Here is a 20,076-nt window from a genome sequence, read left to right on the forward strand (position 1 = left end):
ATTTGGTTGGTCTTGAACTCCCCTTACTAATGTTCTTTTCCCCCTTTATTCTCAAAGTCAGGATAACAAGGCCAAATTTTTTTTTTTTTAGCAGACTAGAATGCTTACCAGTGCAGGAAACCACACATGCCACCACCACCCCTCTTTTTTATTTTTCCTGCCATGACTTTCTTAGGGGACTTCCAAGGAAAGGAGTCCTTGCTGAACAAACTTCAAAGTAGTCTGATCTGTAGCTCAAAAGAATATGTGTTAAGTATGATATTCTCCGTAGTACCATCTCCTATACAACTTGGCAAAGGAAGACACATATACAAAGTGTACCGTACTTGGTTTCAGGAGATTGCCAAGGAAGAGAGAGGGGAGAAGGAAAGCACAAAGGACGGAAGCTTGGGAAACACTGCATTCAAGGATTGAAAAGAGAATGAGGAAGTGAGATAGCGTGAAGGAGTTGTTAGGGAGGAGAAGTGAGAGACAACAGGAAAAAAAAAGATATCTCTGAAGCCAGTGGAGCAGAGTATCTAGTACTAGCAATAATCAAGTGTCAGAAGCCACAGAGAAATCCAGGAAGCTATAGACTGAAAAAATGTCCGTTGCACATGACAATTAAGAGGACATTAGTTACCTTTTCCATAGTCGTTTCAGTATAATAACAGGAGTTAGAAACCTGATTTTATATGAGGTACAGACAGTGAGGAAGAGAAGGCATTGGCTGCTAAGAAATTGGTAAAGATATTTAATAGTCAAGAGAAGAAGACAAACAGGATGGTAGCTCATGGGCTAAGAGGTTTATTCAGATTAGAGAGACCTGAACGTATTTGTAGACAGAAATGAAGGAGACTGGAGAGGGAGAGGGTTAAGATTCATGAAGGAGGAGAATAACTACTTAAGTAGAATCCTAGAGGATGTAGGGAAGAGAAGGATGGAAAGTGCAGGTAGAGGGATTAGCCTTCCTGAGGGAGTAAGATGTTTCTTCTTCTGTGACCATAGAAAACAAAGAAAGATGATGGAGCCTAACCACTTTTGAGAAACAGATGAGGTAGTGATGGGAGCTTAAATTTTCTCAGTGAAGTAGAAGGCTAGGCCATGTTCTACATATGGCAAGTAAGGTTGCATCTGGGGGCTTAGGGAGAGAAGAAAAGGTCTGGAATACTTGGTATGGTGAATAAGTAAGGAATTCAGTATGAGCAGAATCGAAAAACTAGCCAGCAATAGTAATATTCTTCCTGAGGTTACATATCCAAATTTATAGTAGGTAAAATCACCTCTGTTTTGCTTCTTCTAGTTTTGCTTTTAGTTTGCCTCTTTGAAGGCCAGAGTTAGGGCAGCTGATAGAATGTTAAAGTGACTGATTTTAGTTATTAAGACTGGGTATGGAAGCAAGCAAAACCTGAGTAAAAGAGGTAAACTAGCAAGATATGAGTAGATCAAAGGAACAGAAGTCACAATAGGACAGAATAGAATTAGGCTAAGAAGTTTTAATTTTGAAAAGTGGTGAAATTCTTTTTTAAAATAATGTTTTTTCTCAATTATGTGTAATGACAATTTTAAACATTCATTTTTAAAAATTTTGAGTTCCAAATTATCTTCCTTTCTCTTTTTCCCCGTCCTTGAGAGGGTAAGCAATTTGATATAGGTTATAAATGTGTAGTCATGCAAAACATATTTCCATATTAGTCATGTTGTGAAAGAAAACACAGCAGCCACTCTGCCCCTCCCCTCCCCAAAAAAAAACCATGGGAAAAAATAAAGTGAAAACTGTATTCTTTGATCTGCATTCCAACTTCCATCATTTTTTTCTTTAGAGCTGGATAGCAAAAAATGGTGAAATTCAAAGAAATGTTAAAGTCTAAGTTGTGACCATATTGGTATGGCAGAAACAGGTCAGATAAAACGGTTGCAGAATTGTGTAATGAAGTTATTAGTTGAATTGACTAGCATAGTGCTCAGTATATAATTGGCATTTAATAAATATATGTTGAAGTCCCCCATGATGATGGTAGGGGATGAGGTTGAAAGGGGAAGAAGGTAAAACCTATTGATACTTCTAGTGCAGACACAGTGCCTTAAACTAAAGATTAGTTACCACATAACTTTAAATAAACATCAGTTAAAAATCACAGGGCTTCTGAGTTATAAGGAACTCTAAGTGACCATCTAGTCCAGTCCAGAACTGGAAAAAAACACCACCCAAATTATCCCTGACAAGTAGTCAGTCATCCAACCTTTTCTTGAAGATGTCCAAGGAGGTGGAACCCATTACCTGCAAAAACAGCCCATACTATATTTAAATAGCTATAATTGTTAGAAAAATTTTTTCTTATATCACATCTGGTTTTTTTTAACTTCCACCCATTGCCCCTAGTTCTGTTCTCCAGAAACAAAAATTACAAATTTCAATAACGAATTTACTAATTAGTCTGCCCTAAGACATCTTCCCATAATTGTAAATAGACCTGGGAGAGACCAGATTAAGATATGTCTAGGGAGGGTAGGACAGAGTTCCAGGCCTTTTGGCCCTTTTAACAGGTGAGCAGTACTGTCAGGTTTCCATTTACATGAGAAAAGAGGAAGCTGGGGTGAAGAACTTAAAATTTTCCCCATAAAAAGACCTTTTCCCATTGAAGTCAAACCCTAGAGCTTTGAGACCTAAGAATTTAAGTGATTTCTGAACTTGAGTTAGATAACAATTGAACTGATACCAGATTCAGAGGAGACTCTAGGTAACAGAGTAATCCAAGGGCTTGTATATATTTATATTTTATCCTATATGAAACAGGGAGCCCCTGAAGATTTTCAAATAGAAAAGCAACATGGTCAGATTAGTTATTTTGGTAGCTGTATGGAGGCCAGGCCGAGAAGAGACTGGAACCTGAGAAATTATTACTGTAGTACAAGCAAGAGGTGGGGAAGGTCTAGACTACAGTGTTGGTCATGGAGGTGTTAGAAAAGGGGAGGGATACAAGAAAGGCAGGATTGAGGGAACTTAGTAACTGACTGGCTGTGAGGGGTGAGAAAAAGAAAATAGTCAAAGATGCCCCTGGTGTTTAAGCATGTATGCTTGAGAAGAGCCTCAGAAATAATAATAGTGATAAAGCTAACATTTATATTGTGCCTTCAGGTTTGTGATACACCTTTCTGTCTTATTTAATTTGATCCTCACAAAACCTGGAGGCAGCCAGGTGGCACAAAGCTGACCTTGGAGTCAAAGAGACTCGACTCAAATGTTTGTGAGCTGTATACCCCTTATAGCTGTTGAGATGATAAAATGAGTTAACTGTTCATAAAGGTCTTTGCAAACCTTAAAAGTTCTATAAAAATGCTAGTGCGGCTCACAGAGAGTCTGGCTTGCTGAGGGTCACACAGCTAGTAAGAATTTGAGGGTAGGATTCACGCTTTGGCCTTTCTGATCCCAAGTCCAGCCCTCTATCTCCACTCTGCCACTTGCTGCCTCTTAGCACAGGTTTGGGGGATACAAGATAATGAGTTCAGTTTTGGATAATCTGAGGGACTAGTGAGGCATCCAGGCAGAATGGACCAACAGTATAGTCAGAAACACACAACTGGTGTGTTTACTCATTTACTGGAGCTGGATATGTAGATTTGAAGTTGTTTACATAGAGGGTACATTGGAATCCATGGGGAGGAGCTGGAATTTCCAAGGGAGAAATTGTGGAAAGAAGAAAAGGGAGGGAATGGGAATTTCTATTTAGGAATTTAGAGATACAGTCTTAATTGTGTCAAAAAAAAAACCATGATCCTTTTAACTTCTTTTCACATATCAGAGTTTTCTTTGTAGGTTTTTCTCTGCTTTATTCCTATTCTTTGTTTTTAAAGACAATCCATGCTCTTATGGGAAATGCTGTGCAACCTTTGCTGACTTCGGTGGGAGATTCAATAGAGGCCATAATCATCACTATGCATCAGGAAGATTTTTCTGGGTAATTACCTGTTATTAAAATCTGCACGTACTGTAAGGTTCTGCCATAAACCTCATCTTGGTTCTCACCATTTCATATCTAGACTATTAAAAACAGTTTCTTTAACTGGTCTCAATTGCTCGTCTCTCTTCTAGTCCAACTGGCATACTACTGCTCAATTAACTTTCCTCATTTAATGCTTGTCACATCACTCCTTTAATTAAGAACTGACAGTGACTCTCCATCTTCATCAGATTAAGCTTGGAATTTTCATCTTAGCATTCAAAGTCTTCTATTAACTGACTCCATCTCAACCCATATACATACTACTGTCATCTCTACTAATGTGTTTCTCCTCCTTGTCAGTGCAAAACCTGCATTTGCTTCATAACCTAGACCAAGATTCACATCTCCCATGATACCTCCTAGAGTAATGCCAGTCCGTAATGAACTTTTCTTTCTCTGAATCCATTTGGCAATTTTGTTTTTAAAATATGACCCTGTACTTTGTACTGTTTTATACTGTTCCTGATTATTTTACATGTGTGTCTGTGTGTGTAAATATATACATAAATAAGTATTTATTTATGTATATATTTACACACACACACACACACGTCTTAACTAGGTTTTAAATTACTAGAGGAATCACAGAATGTAACACTTTTCAGAACTTTGTAGGTTCATGAGTGTTTCTAGATTAAATAGTTTAAAGTTTTAAGTTGGTCAAAGCTCTTATTAGCAGGCAGTTTAAAAGTTCTCTTAGCAAATAGAAAAGACAATTTTTTGATTCAGTTCCGTTCTTGTTATGTTCAAAAGCATGTTTTACCCCCTGGAAGCTTGAGTTAATCTGCTCTAGAGCAGTATTCCATAAATTCGCTGAATTTCATGAACATTGCTTCTCTTTTAATTGTAAGAAAGGATTTCTGCATTGATTGGTCAGCAGGTTAGGTTTAGTGGGCTCAGGTTCCTTCCAGTTCTGAGATTCTGTGAAGGTTTAGTGACTTCTGATTTGTGAAAAACATCATGCAAGGTACTGAGGAAAAGGCAACTTCAGATGAGAGCCAGGTTCTTGACTGTATAGAACTTCCACTCTTATAAAGTTTTAGGCACAAATGCAAATCTCTCTGTTACAGTCTGGAGCATCACAGATAAGTGTATTAAAATTAAAGAGATTAGCCAAAATTATATTTTATCTTATTTAGTCCTCACAACAAACAACTCTGTGACATATATAGGTGCTTTTAATATCTCTGTTTTACAGATGAGGAAGCTGAGACTCACAGAGGTTAAATGACTTGCTCTGGGACACACAACTATCAAATGTCCAAGCCTATTTGTACTCAGGTCTTCCTGACTCCAAGTCCATGGCTCCATTCGCCATCTTTTTCAAGAGTGTTCATAGGAGAGGCTGCTAGGTGGCACAGTGGATAGAGTGGATAAGCCCTAAAGTCGGGAGGACCCAAATTCAAATCCAGCCTCAGACACTTACTAACTGTATGATCCTAGGCAAATCACTTAACCCCAATTGCCTACAGCCCCCCTCCAAAAAAAAAGAATATACAGAGGTACAGAAAAACTGAGTGATTTTTTTTTTTAGAAATATAGTTTAAAATTTTGTGTGATAGAAGGAGTTAAAATCTTTATCTCCTAAGCTTAGTAAGAAACTGGGTCACTTTAAGTTTCCCAGTCAAACTAATCAGGAATGTCTGCTAAGAGGGAGGCTTAACACTGATTATTTTTGAGGGGGATGGGTTGTTCATGTTCTTGCTGATGTGAGGGTATTTTCAGGTGAGCAATTATTACTTAGATATGTCCTGCACATGTAGTGAGGTTAGCAGCTATTAACCAGTTTCCCAATGAGCTCATCACTAGGATGATTTTTAAACATGAATTCAGTAAGCCATGAAGAAATCCCATTCAGGCAGAAAGCACTCTGCTCTTGTTATCAAGCCTGTGTTTACTATGCAGGGGATGGGTCACTTAGGGACGACAGAACACAGTTAATTGGGCCAGAAGGAACCTCACGAAGGTCCTCAAGACCAGTTCCATTTCTCCAGTTAGGACTATACCAAAGAGACCCAAGAGTGATGGCTGCCTGCTGATTATATTCCCAGAAATTTTCTGTGATAGAGATTCTTTACATGATTTTCTATTGGAATGAACAATGCTGCCCCCAAGACCATCTGGAAGCCTAGAATCATTAGAACTAGGTGTGTAATTAAATGTAATGTCATGGAAAACTCCTGAATCAATCAATGAAGCACCTACTGTGGGCCATATACTACAGTACATGGAGAGTGCACCACCAATTCAGTGGGACACTTGGAATCCTGGTAAACTTTTGGGGACATCAGGACATGCAAACTGTCTTGTGGAAATTATCTGACCTTGTAATGTAAATGTGAGCACCCTCTTTTTTTTTTTTGTGACTGCAGCCTGTATTTGTGAAATGTGACCTTTGTCACGCTTCTTCTCTTTATAGTTGGCCCTGTCCCAGGGCACAGAGCAAAGCATATTTCCTCCAAGTGCTAGATGCTAGGCTGCTACCTCAAGCCATTTTTGTTTCTATCGTTTCCTATCTGGCTGACCTGGATTTCTGGATCTGCAGGAATTCATCTTTCTGCAAGATGAAATCAGCTCTGAAACTCGACCACCTTAAAGAGGGCAACCAGGGATTTCACCCTGTCATTTCCACCCAGCTGATCTGCATTTCATGATCCCCAGAAACTTATATTGTGTAAGATGAGATCAGCCCTGAAACCCATATCTCCTCAGATCATATCCCACCCCTGCTGTAAGACTTTATCATTCCCCAAGCCTGGCAACCTTCCCCTCCCATCCCCCATCCTTTCGGCTTCTTTTACGTGTAGTCTCTCCTTTTTGATAGTGAGCTTCTTGAGAGCAGGGACTGCCTTATACCTTTCTTTGCATCCCCAGCACTTACAGCAGTGCCTAGCACAAAGTAGGCCCCTGCTAAATGTTTATTAATGATAGATAAATGTATCATTTGAAATAATGCTGCAGTCTAGCCTGCTTACGGTTGCCTCACTTTAGCCCAACATATGCCCTTTTGGGTTTCTCACTGATAGACATTCTTGGTTAGCCTGGCAAAGTAGGATTGTAGTGTTTTCCAGTGTACTAAAGTATTGTTTCTGCCTCTGCCCAAAAGGGTTTTCTGTATTTGCTTGATGAATGCTAAAAAATTTTTTATCAAGGGATAAAACTTTTATTCCACAGTTAGAAATAAAATGAAAATTCCTAACTAAAGTAATATATTGATGAAAACTCATTCACAACAACATGAATTCTGTCAGCCCAATATAAAATGGCTTCTCATGTGTTTTACTGCTTCAATAGTAGGGAGAGGGTTAGAGACCAAGAAGATGCTGGGGTCCTGAAAGCAGGTCCAGTCCCTATCTCAAGGGATGGGAGGCCTGAGCACTTCAAGGTTGTGAGTGTTAGTGACTCCAGAGCTTTCTCCATGGTAGGGAGACAAGAAAAGCTTTGTGCAGAAAGACTTTGTTCTGCACACTTGGTCCCTGACTTACAGGAATGTTGTCAGAAGCATTGTTCCTAAAGGATTCGTTAATTGTCACTTTACCTCATAACATCCTTGTTTAAAAAAAAAAAACTTCTGACCCACTTGTTAGAACCTGAACTCTGGCAGATGCCTCACAGGTCCTGATGTCTCCAAAAGTTTACCAAGATTCCAAGTGTCCCAACTGAATTGGTGGTGCACTCCCCCAACAATCCCTAGAGTACGTGGCCCACAGTAGGTGCTTCATTGATTGATTCAGGGGTTTTTTATGACATTGTATTTAATTATACAGCCAGGCTTCCGGATATGGTAGCTAGTGCCAGATTATGTGTCTGGTCTTCTAGGAAAATCCTTTAAAAGTTGTTTTAAGATGACAGCTGTGTTATTGAAATACACACCTAGAAGATATTATGTATAATATATCCTTTTTCAGTTAGTTAAGCATTGTGAAAAGCCTAAAGAAACAACTTCCTGATGTCCACCCTGAAGAAGGCCTGTTTGAATCCCAAGATTTAAATTGACAACATTGGCAAGATCTCTTTCTGAGTTATGCTGTTTAGGCAGCATGCCGTCTGACCTGATTAACGAGAGTATTATGTCTTGCTGTTTCGCTGCTTTTTACAATTAGCACAAAATCCCTCTTGTTAGAACTTAAGTCTGTAACTTTTATTTCTCTCTTCTCCTTTAGAGATAAAGAATAACTGGTTAGCATTCTTCTTATAGTAATCTTTGCTACACTTGAAGATAGCTACTAAATTGCAATAAACCCCATTTTTGTAACTTTTCCTCACAGGTTCTACTTTTTCCATGGCTTGAATGTGTTTTTCTGCTCTTCTCTGGTCCATCGTCAGTTTTTATCATACCCTTCTCAGATATGGTTAACACATATTTATATATACATATGTGTATTTATATGTATCTATCTATGTATGTATATATATTTTAAGATTCAACATTATATAGACAGGCATATATATGATTAGCTCATTTTTACCAGCTGCTTTCTAATTTTTGTTTTAACACTTGTTTCTTACAAATATGTTATATTCCTTTATGAATCCTTTATGGAATGAACATTTGTAGATAGAGAGATAGAGATATTGATATGCACATATATGTATGAATGTATATATTTTTCTGAGGCATCAGATTTTTTTTTTACTTTAAATTTTCTATCATGAATTTAACAAATGTGAGATAATATTTGCAATACTACTTAGTACAGTTCCTGCTACATAGTAAGTACTGAATAAATTTTCGTTTCCTTCCTTCCATTTAAAGTTATAAAGAAGAATAGAAAAAGAGTTTTACATGTGAAACTTTGAACCTATTAGGTACCATTTTTATTTTTTAGATGTATGCTGAATTTAACACAATTGGAACGAAACTTCTTTGCATGTCCTTGTGCCTTTCTAAACTTCCTTCTGCACTCTTCAGTGTATTTTTAATGTTTCAGAGGCACTTTTCTTTCTTTTCTCCTTCTTTTCATCATTCACAATCGCCATCTGCTATGTTACCCCTCAGAACTTCTACTCAATAGAAGTTCTCCCTTGTAACAAATGAATTCTGTCAAGCCAAACAAATCTACTCATTGGCCATATCTGAAATTTTTGCATGGCCCACCTCTAGTCTATAACCATAACCAAGAGATGGGAAACATGCTTCATTGTCATGATTTTATCTTGACAAATTACAGACTTAACTATACCCTTCAGAGTCTGGAGGGGAAGAGTATATTTAATATTATTTAAATAATCAGTCAGAATTGGTCAGAATTCTGGAAGAGCACGAGAACTGAGCTATCTGTGCCAATAGTTTATTTGGGATAGGCAATATTTTCTGTTTCGCAAAATGTATAAAACATTATTCCAAGATCTACTATTAATACATTTTCTTGTCAGGCAGAATGTTGGGATTGAAAATTATAAGGCTAGCATTTCCTTGAGAGGTCATCTAGTGAGTACTGTACTTAAATCATTGAGAACAACTGATTGTCTCTTTCATTCTTAATAGTCTTCAGGCAAATGCATTCTATAACTTTTTTTGTTATCTTTTTAGTGTCAAAAGCAAGATTTTAAATAATAGGGCCAGGTCATCTTTGAAACTCATGACAGTAATAAAATGAACCATTAATGCCATTAAAGAAATAATCATCTAGGGATAGGAACATTAGTCAGAATTAAAAACTGAGGGAGTATCAGTTCAGGATATTATCTTTCTGCCTCAAACCCTCTCCTCTTCCAGGCTTCCCTGTTCCTGTTGATGGCACCACTGGTTCTTCCTATCTCCCAAGTGTGTAATCTCACTGCTATTTTTTTCCTCATTTTCCCAGACCTCAGAATCTAGTTTTTTGCCAAACCTCCCATTTCTACTTCACATCTCTTAATTCCTGCCCCTTCTCACTCCTCACACAGCTGCCACCTTAGTTCAAACCATCATCACCTTTTGCTGAGACTTTCATAAGAGACTATGGCCTTCCTAATTGGTCTCCCTACTACCTCAACTCTCTTGCCATTCCAGTCCATCCTCTGCCCAGCTGCCAAAGGAATTGTCATTGAGTGCAGACTTAACCGTGTCACTCCTCTATTAGTAAACTCTAGTGGCTCCCTATTGCCATTAGGATCAGACGGAAACTCCTGTGTTTGTCCTTTGATGCCCTTCACAACCTGGCCCCCTCCTATCTTCCTAGCCTCATTCTACATTACTCCCTTTACTCAAGGATACCATTCCTTTCCTCATTTCTGTGCATTTGTACCGGCTTTGCCCCATCCTGGAGTGCAAGCCCCTTCACTTACACCTCCTGGATTCACCTACTTCCTTCATGTACCAATTCAAGCACTACCTTCTGCATGAAGCATTGCAGGTCCCCTCAACTGCCAGTATTCTCTTTCTCAAATTACCTTGTATTTATTCCATATGTATTTTGTTCTACACTTACCTATATATGAACCTGTTTTCTTCTCCAATATATTGTAAGTTCCTTGAGAGTAGCAGAACTTGTGGAAAAGGGGACAATTCCCTCCCTATACCAACCACAAGCCAATTGCCACAGGCAGATAAGCCCAAGGGTTCTGGAAGGAGCCCCTCAGCTCTGTCAGGCTACTGGCCCTGCTTTCAGCCCACCTCTAAAACCTTAGTCCAAGGGAGCACCCATTATGGAAACACCAACTGGGCGTTTCCTGTGCAAGTGCTTTGGCCCCTGCTTCCTCAGTAGCAGTAGCTCCCGAAGACCCAGGAAAGAGAATTCGCACCACCACAGTCCTTGGCACTGTCAGGTGCTTCAATATCAGAAACCATTGTGGTTTTTATGAATGGAAATGACATTAAATAAGCTACATTACCATGTACTTTGCAGCTGTAACTTCCTCTCTCTGTTGTCTCCACTTGTTAGGATGTGAACCCTTTGAGAGCAGCTACTCTCTTTTCCATTTGGGTCCCCAGCACTTAGCACACTGTGGTGCAGATAGGAAGTGTTTCATCAATGCTTTTTCCTTCTTTCCTTCATTGGTTTTTGTAGTTGTACCCCTGGTGTCTATCACAGTTCTGAACATAGATATTTGATCATTAAAAAATGCTTGCTGATTGATCAACACCAGTACTTGAAATACTTTTTTTTATTATGCTTTCTCTTATCATTCATTCTCTTGCAGATCGTTACCTAGCTCAGGAAAACCAGATGTCCCTTGTTCTCTATACATGAAGGAGCTGCAAGGTTTTATTGCCAGAGTGATGAATGACTACTTTAGACACTTTGAATGTTCAGAGTTTGTCTTTGACAACACAGAAGCCATTGCCCAGAGAGCAATTGAACTCTTTGTTCGTAATGCCAGTCTCCTAAGGCCACTTGGTGAAGGTGGAAAAATGCGACTTGCTGCTGATTTTGCCCAGGTAAATGGAGTCAGAGTGATTTGAATTTGAATACACAGTTCAATTAAGCCTCAGTTTCCTACCATTATCTTAATATTTTTCATTAAAAGCTAAGATTTTTGTATGCTTTTATACTTTTAGAGCTTTTCATCCTAATAAAATTGGCTGGAGAAATCTAATTTTTTAAAAAACTGAAGCCACTCTTATGCCAGATGTGTTATTTTTGCATTTTATAAATGATCATTTTTAATATTTTAGAATTAAGCTGAAGTTTCATACACCATATTAAGACTACCTTTGTTTCTTCTACATAGCATAGTGGTTGTTTTTGTTTCTTTAATGTTACACAATACCAGTACTGATTGATCAGTGTAGCTGGCAAGAAAATACACTTTAAACCAGTGGGAAAGGACTGCTTGTTGTCATGCAAGTAAAAAGGAGCTCTCATGTGTCTTGGAATATCAGAACCTGCTCATCATGTCCATCCCATTTTTAGTTCATTCTGGATGAATAAACAGGAGACCAGATAAATTCAGTGCCTAATTATTTTTATCTCTCTCCGCTTATTCCTAATGTGGAAAAAAAATAGCAGGAATAATATCTTTCTTTTTGGTGACCAGCCTTGAAATAATAATATGATGCATACATTAAGGAGAAGACATTAAAATGATGGAATAACAAAAAGTTCATTAGGAAGTTGCCTTTTAAAAATTTCAGTGTGTTCAGCCAAACAATAATAGTAAGAGGGGCAAAAGATAATCACACCAGACCCGACCAATCTTTTAAAAAAAATTAGAGTCAATGAAGATTTTTGTTAAAATCTATATCATAAATAAATTTGTATTCAGGCGTTGAAAAGTTGTAACCTTTACTAGTCTAAATAATTATTCACGTGGATTATTCATAATGATTTGCCAATTCCTTCCTGCTTATGAAGAAATATAAATGTTAATTTTAGTATTTATTCCCCAGTGTGTCTAAGTGCATGTCTTAGTTCATTATTCCTGTGTCAACAAATGAAGCACTGAATGTTTGTGCAGGAATGATTTTCAAATTCAGTCCTCCATTATACATGATATGATTTACAAAAGGAGAAGCAGACCAGAACCTAATTTTCAAGGTGCCCAGTTTCCTTGCATATTAATTTGTCCAGCAATTTACCAGTTTCACCTGTAAAATGATAAGCCTGAAGCCACTGTACCGCAGAAAATAGGTTTACTTTAGAAAGTAGTACTCGGTAGCCCAGGCATGAAAATTGAAGTGAAATTCTGCCACACATGAGTGTCCGTTCTTCCTTTTTTTTTTCTTTTTCTAAAGCCATGATTATTTTATCTCTGTTATAATATTTTGGCACCTGTACCTTTCTCTCTCAGAGTTCAGGTTTAGAGAATTTTGTTTGTAGTATGTACGATTAGTATCTAAACGGAGTCCTCACTAAAATAAAAATACACTAATGTCTCCAAGCTTCACTTATTCAGGTACTAGACATGGTTTAAGCTATGCCCAGAAGTGTTCTCTATGCTCCTTTTCCCACCATTATTTTTGTCCATTTCTCCTTCCTCATTTTCTCTCCAGTGGGCCCCCTCCCCCACCAGCTCATAGACATTCTTCTCAGGCTTGTTCTTGACTTCCCTTTGCTGGAGGCAGCACTTCAAGTCCAGTCTGAGCTGCAGCCAGGCAGAAGCTGGCAAGAGCCAAAGTCCTCTACTAGAGGGAAGAATGGGGTCATCTTAATTTGTGTGGAAGTGAGTGGGGGGGGCGGGGGCAGGCTTTGTTTCCTCAGGAGGTTTGAAGATGGAGGTGATCGCCCTCAACCATCCCCACAGCCCAGCCACATGCACAGTAACTCACTGAAATGCTAATGCTAAGCTCTCGAGTGGGGAGGAAGGTGAATGGCAAATACAGAGACTGGAGTGAGTAGGAGTTGTTTTGTCTTTGTTTCTTTCTGGACCCATTTCCCTTTTATCCAGAATATTTCCTGCCCCTTTCCTGTAACTGTGTGATTAAATGAAACACAATGATCACCAATGCCCGGTTAGACTTAGCCATCTGTTTATTGTCTGCCTGAAAGTTTTGTGTGCACAAGGTAGTAGGAGCCGGAAGTGTATGTGTATGCCCTTTGCCAGATTTGTGAGGCTGTACAGGATCAGGTTAGGTGTGTGCTTGCTGTGTGGCATTGCTAATCAGATTCCCAAGTGTATCTCTGTGACCCAGTTTACAATCCCCCTGCCATTTGTATTCACTTGTGGAGTCATGTAGGTCACAGGCACAAGAGTGACAGATGGAAGTCATGTTTGGGCTCAGGAAAAAGAACCTTTGCAACCATTAGCCAACTTTTCAGGCACTTTGAGCCTTTGGGAATTGTATTGTAGAGGTTCCTTTTTTTTTTTAATTCAGCAAAGCTTTATTTAGTACCAACTCTGTTCAGCATAGTTTACTGGGCACTGTTGAAGTGCACTGTTTAGTATCTATGTTGTTCAACTTCAGCTTTCAGAATCATCCTGACCAGAAATGGGATTGAGTTGTCTGAGCTTGGAAATTACTCCTCTCCCACCCTCCATATTCACAACAGCATCACCTGGGGAATACAAAAGCCTCTCAATGTCTTCGTCTTTAAAGGTCATTGTTGAAAGGTACAGGTCATGGAGATGCCTGAAATAGGCAAAGCTTCACATCCTAGTGATGTGGTACACCGTCAATCCATGACTTGTTCTGCGTGATCCACACCCTTCTCTCTACCACAGCTTCCCTAACCCAGGCCTCTAACTTCAGTAACATAATAGGTCTCTGATTGTGTTTTTAAGGGCTTCCTTTTTATTTGTCATAGAGATAAATTTCAGATGACTCAAAGGAAAATACTTTTGTGCTTTAAAATATTTATTCAAGAGTCTAAATTTTGACTCAGGCCAGCATTCTGCAAGTTAGAAGGATAGATAATAGAAAAACTATTGGACCAGAAATCATAAAATGCGAAATTCTTAGTCACTAGCTGTGTGACCTTAATCTAATGGTTTAACTTCTCTGAGCCTCTCTTAGTTTCTTTATCCATAAAAGCTGAATTAGAAAATTATGGAATTTAGAGTTAGAAGTGGTCTTAGAGATCATCTAGACCCTACTTGTCTCACAGGCTTGTTGTGATGAGCAAATAAGATATATGTGGCCATACCTTGAACAAGAGTGCAAAACTAAACAAGTGTATGTTTGTTATTTAGCCAAGGCTCTGATAATTCTGTACTGATGTACTGCTCAGGTACGGCCATGACTACCTCCCTCGTGTATGCCCTAGGATGTTGGCATGAGGCACTTTTCTTTCAATGGTTATTAGCAATCCATTCCTGCTGTTGGTTCTTTCTGGGTGCCAACACTATTCATCTGTCAGTTCTGTAGCTCTAAGTGTGGCTGGGCTCACAGGGCCACTTCTAGTTCAGAACTTCTTGGTTGGTCTGTCCAAAATTTCTTCTGGAGGCCCTTGCAGTTTCTTTCCTCCCCCTAGAAAACTATGAGCTGTGGCAGCTGGCTTAGCAATTGTTTATTCCCTGGCATTGGTCACAGTTTCTATTTATAGTCTTTTTGGTGCCCTTTAAATATGTAGTTGCATCTATTTCGCTGAGTGCCTGTCTATACAAATTTAGGCAAGGAAACAAAACAATCACAGTTTCTGTTCTAATTCTAGTTGCCTTTGTCTCTTCAGAATAGTGTCAGGCAGGTCTGCTCGGGCAGCATCCAGTGATGCCCCAAGATGTCTCTGATCGTTGGAATCATCTTTGTCATTAGTTAACTGTGCCTGCAACCTGAACTTTCAGGGGAATAAGGGGAAGCTGTTGCATTTTCCATTTGAACCCCCAACCAGCTGCAAAAGAACAGCCTTTGTAAGCATTTCTACTATCTTTTGAAAATAAGTTTCTTTATTTTTAATAGAATTGTGCCAGAAGATAATGATTTTTCTATACCCCCAAGATTTTTTTTTCATGGATGAAATTTTTTTTTTTTAAGGACACAGCATTTTTATGTGGTTTGGTGTAGATTTTTTTTATGAATCATCATATATTTCACAGTCCTTTGGGGTCAAATATTCTCATATAATAATTTGTTTCTTTGCTAATGTTTTGTTCAGCCCCGCTGAAGGGCTGAGGAAAATGATCTTTGGTTTAATCTCTGAAGACATCAAAATCCTTCAGGGTAATTAAAAAATAATTACTGATAAACTATTTGGTAAGTGTGTTGTGTAATTTCATCATATACATATATATGTATACATTAAGTGTAAAGGTGGATAACTCCTCTTATTTTGAGATTACAGCAGTGGAACTGTGCGATTAGACCCAAACATTCACTGAGATGACCAATGGGACGTAAAATGTACAAACCAGATTACAACAGGAACTCCCCTCAACCTCCCTCTTTCCTTCATCCCCAAATTCCCATAGTGAATAAGTTAACCATGCCTCTGAATTGGCTACTCTGTCTCAAGTTCAAAATTACCTCATAACTATTTTGTTATAATTACCAAAAAACCTTACTTTGTTTCCTTTGGTTTTTCTTGTTTAATTTTTTATTCTTCTGCATACCTTTTTCTCTAGCATGTTTTTCCCTTCAGAATATTCACCCTACACACACACACACACACACACACACACACACACACACACACACACACACACACACACAGAGTACCATTTATGTATTGGAAAAGAAGATACACAAAACTGACTGGTTCCACAATTCACTGATATTTGTAAATTGAGTTACTCTCTTGACTTTACCTGTGACTCCATTTTCAATGTCCAAAAATTTTTTATTTTCTATTTCAAATCTACTACCCTTCTGGCAGATGGAGGCAGATAGTATGCATCACTTTCAGTTCTCTGTAATCATGGTCTCTGCACTGATCAAAGTCCTACATTCTTTCAGAGTTATTTGTCATATAATAATATCATGATAATAATATAATAATGCCATTGTCATCGTATAAATTGTTCTTCTGGTTCTGCTCATTTTCCACTGCATCATTTCATACAAGTCTTCCCAGGTTTCTCTGCTGCTGTCCATTTCTTCTTTCTTATAATAAAATTCAGCTACACATATGTCATTATTGTTTAGCCTTTTTCCCAATAAGTAGGTACTTCATTTTTACTTTTTTTTTTGCTATTATGCAAAACATGCTATAAATATTTTTGAATATGGCTCCTTTTCCTATTTACTTAATTTTGACCTAGCAATGGAAATCAGGGTCAAAAGCAATTCACAGAATTTGAATAAATCAGAAAAGAAATCAAAGATTGAACAGAAGAATGAAAACTTACAAGGATATGGAAAAGAATAAATTTATTACATTCAAATGGATTGAATTCCTCTAAAACAGAATTAATAATAATTGTAACTACAGGCACAGAGATACTATGGGATCAGTTTCAGATCACCACAATAAAACAAATATGTCAATAAAGTGAGTCTTATGATTTTTTGGTTTTCCAGTGTATATACAAGTTATGTTTACACTATGCTGTAGACAGGCACCTAGGAGGTGCAGTGGATAGAGTGAAGGGCCTTGAGGCAAGAAGACTCATCTTCTTGAGTTCAAATCTGGCCTCAGACACCAGCTGCTTGACCCTGGGCAAGTCACCTAACACTCCCTGCCTTATTTTCCTCATCTGTAAAGTAAGCAGGAGAAGGAAATGGCAAATCAAAAAATCCAGTATCTCTGCTGAGAAAACCCCAAATAAGGTTATGAAGAGTTGGACATGACAAAAAAAAAAAACAACTGAAAATATTGTAGTCTATTAAATGTGCAATAGTATATCTAAAAAACAATGTCCACGCCTTAGTTAAAAATATTTTGTTGCTAAAAAATATTAACCATCATCTGAGCCTTCAGTGAGTCATAATCTTTTGGTTGGTAGAGGGTCTTGCCTCCATGTTAATGGCTGTTCAGGCCTGTGATTTCATTTTAAGGAAGAGATTGATTTCATGAAGTTTTCAGAATCATCTTTCTTACTTTACTATATCCTGGTGCTTAATTAAAAATAAACTCATTCCCAAATAAACTGCAAGTAGTTGTCAGTTATCCATGCTGAAGGTATAAGACAGCAGAAATGTAGAAAAATGATAAGAGTTCTTAAGTCTTTCAAAATTCAGTTTTTGTAGTAATGTTAATGTATAAATTGTTCTCCTGAATGTGCTCACTTCACTTTATATGAGTGCATATAAGTCTTTCCAGGTTTTTCTGAAACCATTCCCTTGATAATTTCTTATAGCACAATAGTATTCCCTTCACATTTAATTGTCACAATTTGTTTAGCCATTCCCCAATTAAAGGGCACCCCCTCAGTTTCCAATTCTTTGCCAGGACAAAATATGCTGCTATAAATATTTTTATACATATACATCCTTCTCTTTAATTTCTTCAGGGTATTGATCTATTAGTGGTATCTGGGTCAGAGAGTAGACAAAGTTTTGTAGTTTTTTGGATACCATTCCAGATTGCTTTCCAGAATTTCTGACCAGTTCACAGTTTCACCAACCGTTCATTAACGTACCTGTTTTTTCACAGTCCCTCCAGCATTTTACATAAAAGGTAAGTGAAGCTCAGAGAAGATAAATGATGTGTTCAAAGTCACCTAGCTGATAGATGGCAGAGCTACTTCCACTACAGAGGTCAGGTGAAATTAACTGAGGGTCAGGTGCAGCCTACAAGTTAGGGGATCCCCATCCCTGTTCTATCCCTGGCTCTACTTGACCAGTCTTCCATAAAAGGCTGTAGAATGTCTTTTGTTATTACAGATGGAACTGGCTGTGGCTCCACTCTGCAGACGGGTATCTGACCTAGGGAAGTCTTACCGCTTACTCAGATCATTCCGGTGAGTCCTAATACCTCCCCTGCTCATTTGCTGTGTATCCACATTCCATTAGGAAATGAATTCCCTCTTTCAGTTTTGTTTTGTTTTTTGGTTATGATTCAAATTAGAAACTTTACATAAAATCATTTGCAAATGATAAATAGTGTGGATTGATATTCATAAGCATATTTTATTCATGTTTTATGTTATTATCTAGGAGGTTGTATACTCGTAACTGTGGTAGTAATGAATCTATAGTATTAGGAATTTTATAATAATATAGACATTTTACTGTAATATTAGTGAAACATTATGGTGGTACACTTTTTACATAAATTTCCACTATACAGAATAAATAATATTTCTCTTAAGGCTATAATACAGGCCAACAATAAGACTGGACTCTCATCTTCTCTCTAGTCATCACAGAGTGTTCTTAAAAAGCTACCAGTATCTCATTTTTAGTGGAACCACATGCCCTATAAGGATCAGTTGAAGAAATAGAGGTGAAATGCAGCCCTGATTAGAGGGGTGGGAAGTGGGGGCCATTATAAGCTGACTGTTCAAGTATTCAAAGGGCTGTCAAGTGGAAAAGGGATTAAATTGAATCCAGGAAAGATGTGGACTCTAAATTTTCCCTTGTGTACTATCTGACTCTTGCATGGAAATGCCTGACTTTCAGCCAGTTTCATGTCAGTGATCTGGTTTCCTGTGTGTCATCGATGCTCTTCCCCCACTTCTATGGCTATCACCATTCCCTCAGACACACACGGCCCACAGAGTGGGGCAATTAGTTTTTCCTAACCACCCCTGAATTTGTAGTTGGCTAGTTCCATTACCAGTAGAATATGTCAGTCAGTTGCTATCTCTTCATCCTGGGAATTAAGTTCCATAGATCTAGACTCAAAACTTTTCAGTGAGATTCCATTTCACAGCCAGTAACTAATCTGTGGATGGTATAATGAGTGTCACTGTCATAGTCCTCTATTGGCAAATGCACAAGGCTTGTCATGACCGTCACCTCCTGTAAACTGCTTCTGGTGTAAAACGACTCCAAGCTTATTAGGCTAGCTGCAGTATGTGACCAAAGAACTGGCTTAGATCTGTGAGAACCAACATGATTGGATGCGATGCAGTTGGCCAAGTCCTTAAACACCTGTCCACATTTCTCATCCTAGCAATCTTCTAATGGCTCAGCTTCTACCTTTCTATTTCTGGTTCTTCTTAACCCATGAATGAAATTTTTTTAAAATTTATTTTTAACACACTTTATAACAGATAACGGAATTCCAAATTTTGGTCAGGTGAGACTTCTTTTTAAAGCATTTACAATATGGACCACAAAAGAAATTTTTTTTTTAAACATTAACCAACTGAGACACAAATAATATTTATGTTGCTAACTTCACAAGCTCTTGACCTAATTGTCTCCACAGTATTACTAAGAATTAAAGGACCCTAACTTATTGTTGCTGGTCTAAAGTCCTATGCCTAATAGCTTAATTTTAGACAACCTCAGATGTTCCCCTACCCATAATCTATAATGGAATAGATCTGGTATTAAGCTTACAAACCTTTTGACTATAGGAAATTACCACCAGTAGTAAGGACATTGCAGGGATACAATATCTCCCCAACTTCATGTCAATTCCAGGCAGGATTAGATTATCCACTTGCATTCAGTCAGGCTTAAAGTCTTCCAGGTGTCAGTGGGGAATGAATGAAATTTTTTAACAACATAGATCTTCACAGATATCTAATGGTACCTGCCAAATCCTAGAAAACACTTTACCTCTGGGAATTTCTTTGGGCATGGCCTTCTCAGGGTCAGTACTCACTCTATGCTGAGAATCTATGTGAGCCATACGTTAATGTAGAATTGGCACTTGTCCTTTGACAGCTTCAGGTGCTTTAA

The 20,076-nt window shown here is 38.1% G+C and overlaps 1 protein-coding gene across 4 annotated transcripts in view; it reads left to right on the forward strand.

The window, feature by feature from the left end:
• Positions 1-20,076, forward strand: part of COG5 (component of oligomeric golgi complex 5) — a 385,795-nt gene that overhangs the window by 352,654 nt on the left and 13,065 nt on the right. For all 4 annotated transcript variants that reach the window (XM_072653056.1, XM_072653057.1, XM_072653058.1 and 1 more), the window contains 3 exons: positions 3,835-3,938; positions 11,109-11,346; positions 18,106-18,182. In XM_072653056.1, coding sequence (XP_072509157.1) covers positions 3,835-3,938; positions 11,109-11,346; positions 18,106-18,182 — 419 coding nt within the window. The remainder of the gene's footprint in view (positions 1-3,834; positions 3,939-11,108; positions 11,347-18,105; positions 18,183-20,076) is intronic.

Source organism: Notamacropus eugenii, chromosome 3, assembly GCF_028372415.1.
Source record: "Notamacropus eugenii isolate mMacEug1 chromosome 3, mMacEug1.pri_v2, whole genome shotgun sequence".
NCBI lineage: Eukaryota > Metazoa > Chordata > Mammalia > Diprotodontia > Macropodidae > Notamacropus > Notamacropus eugenii.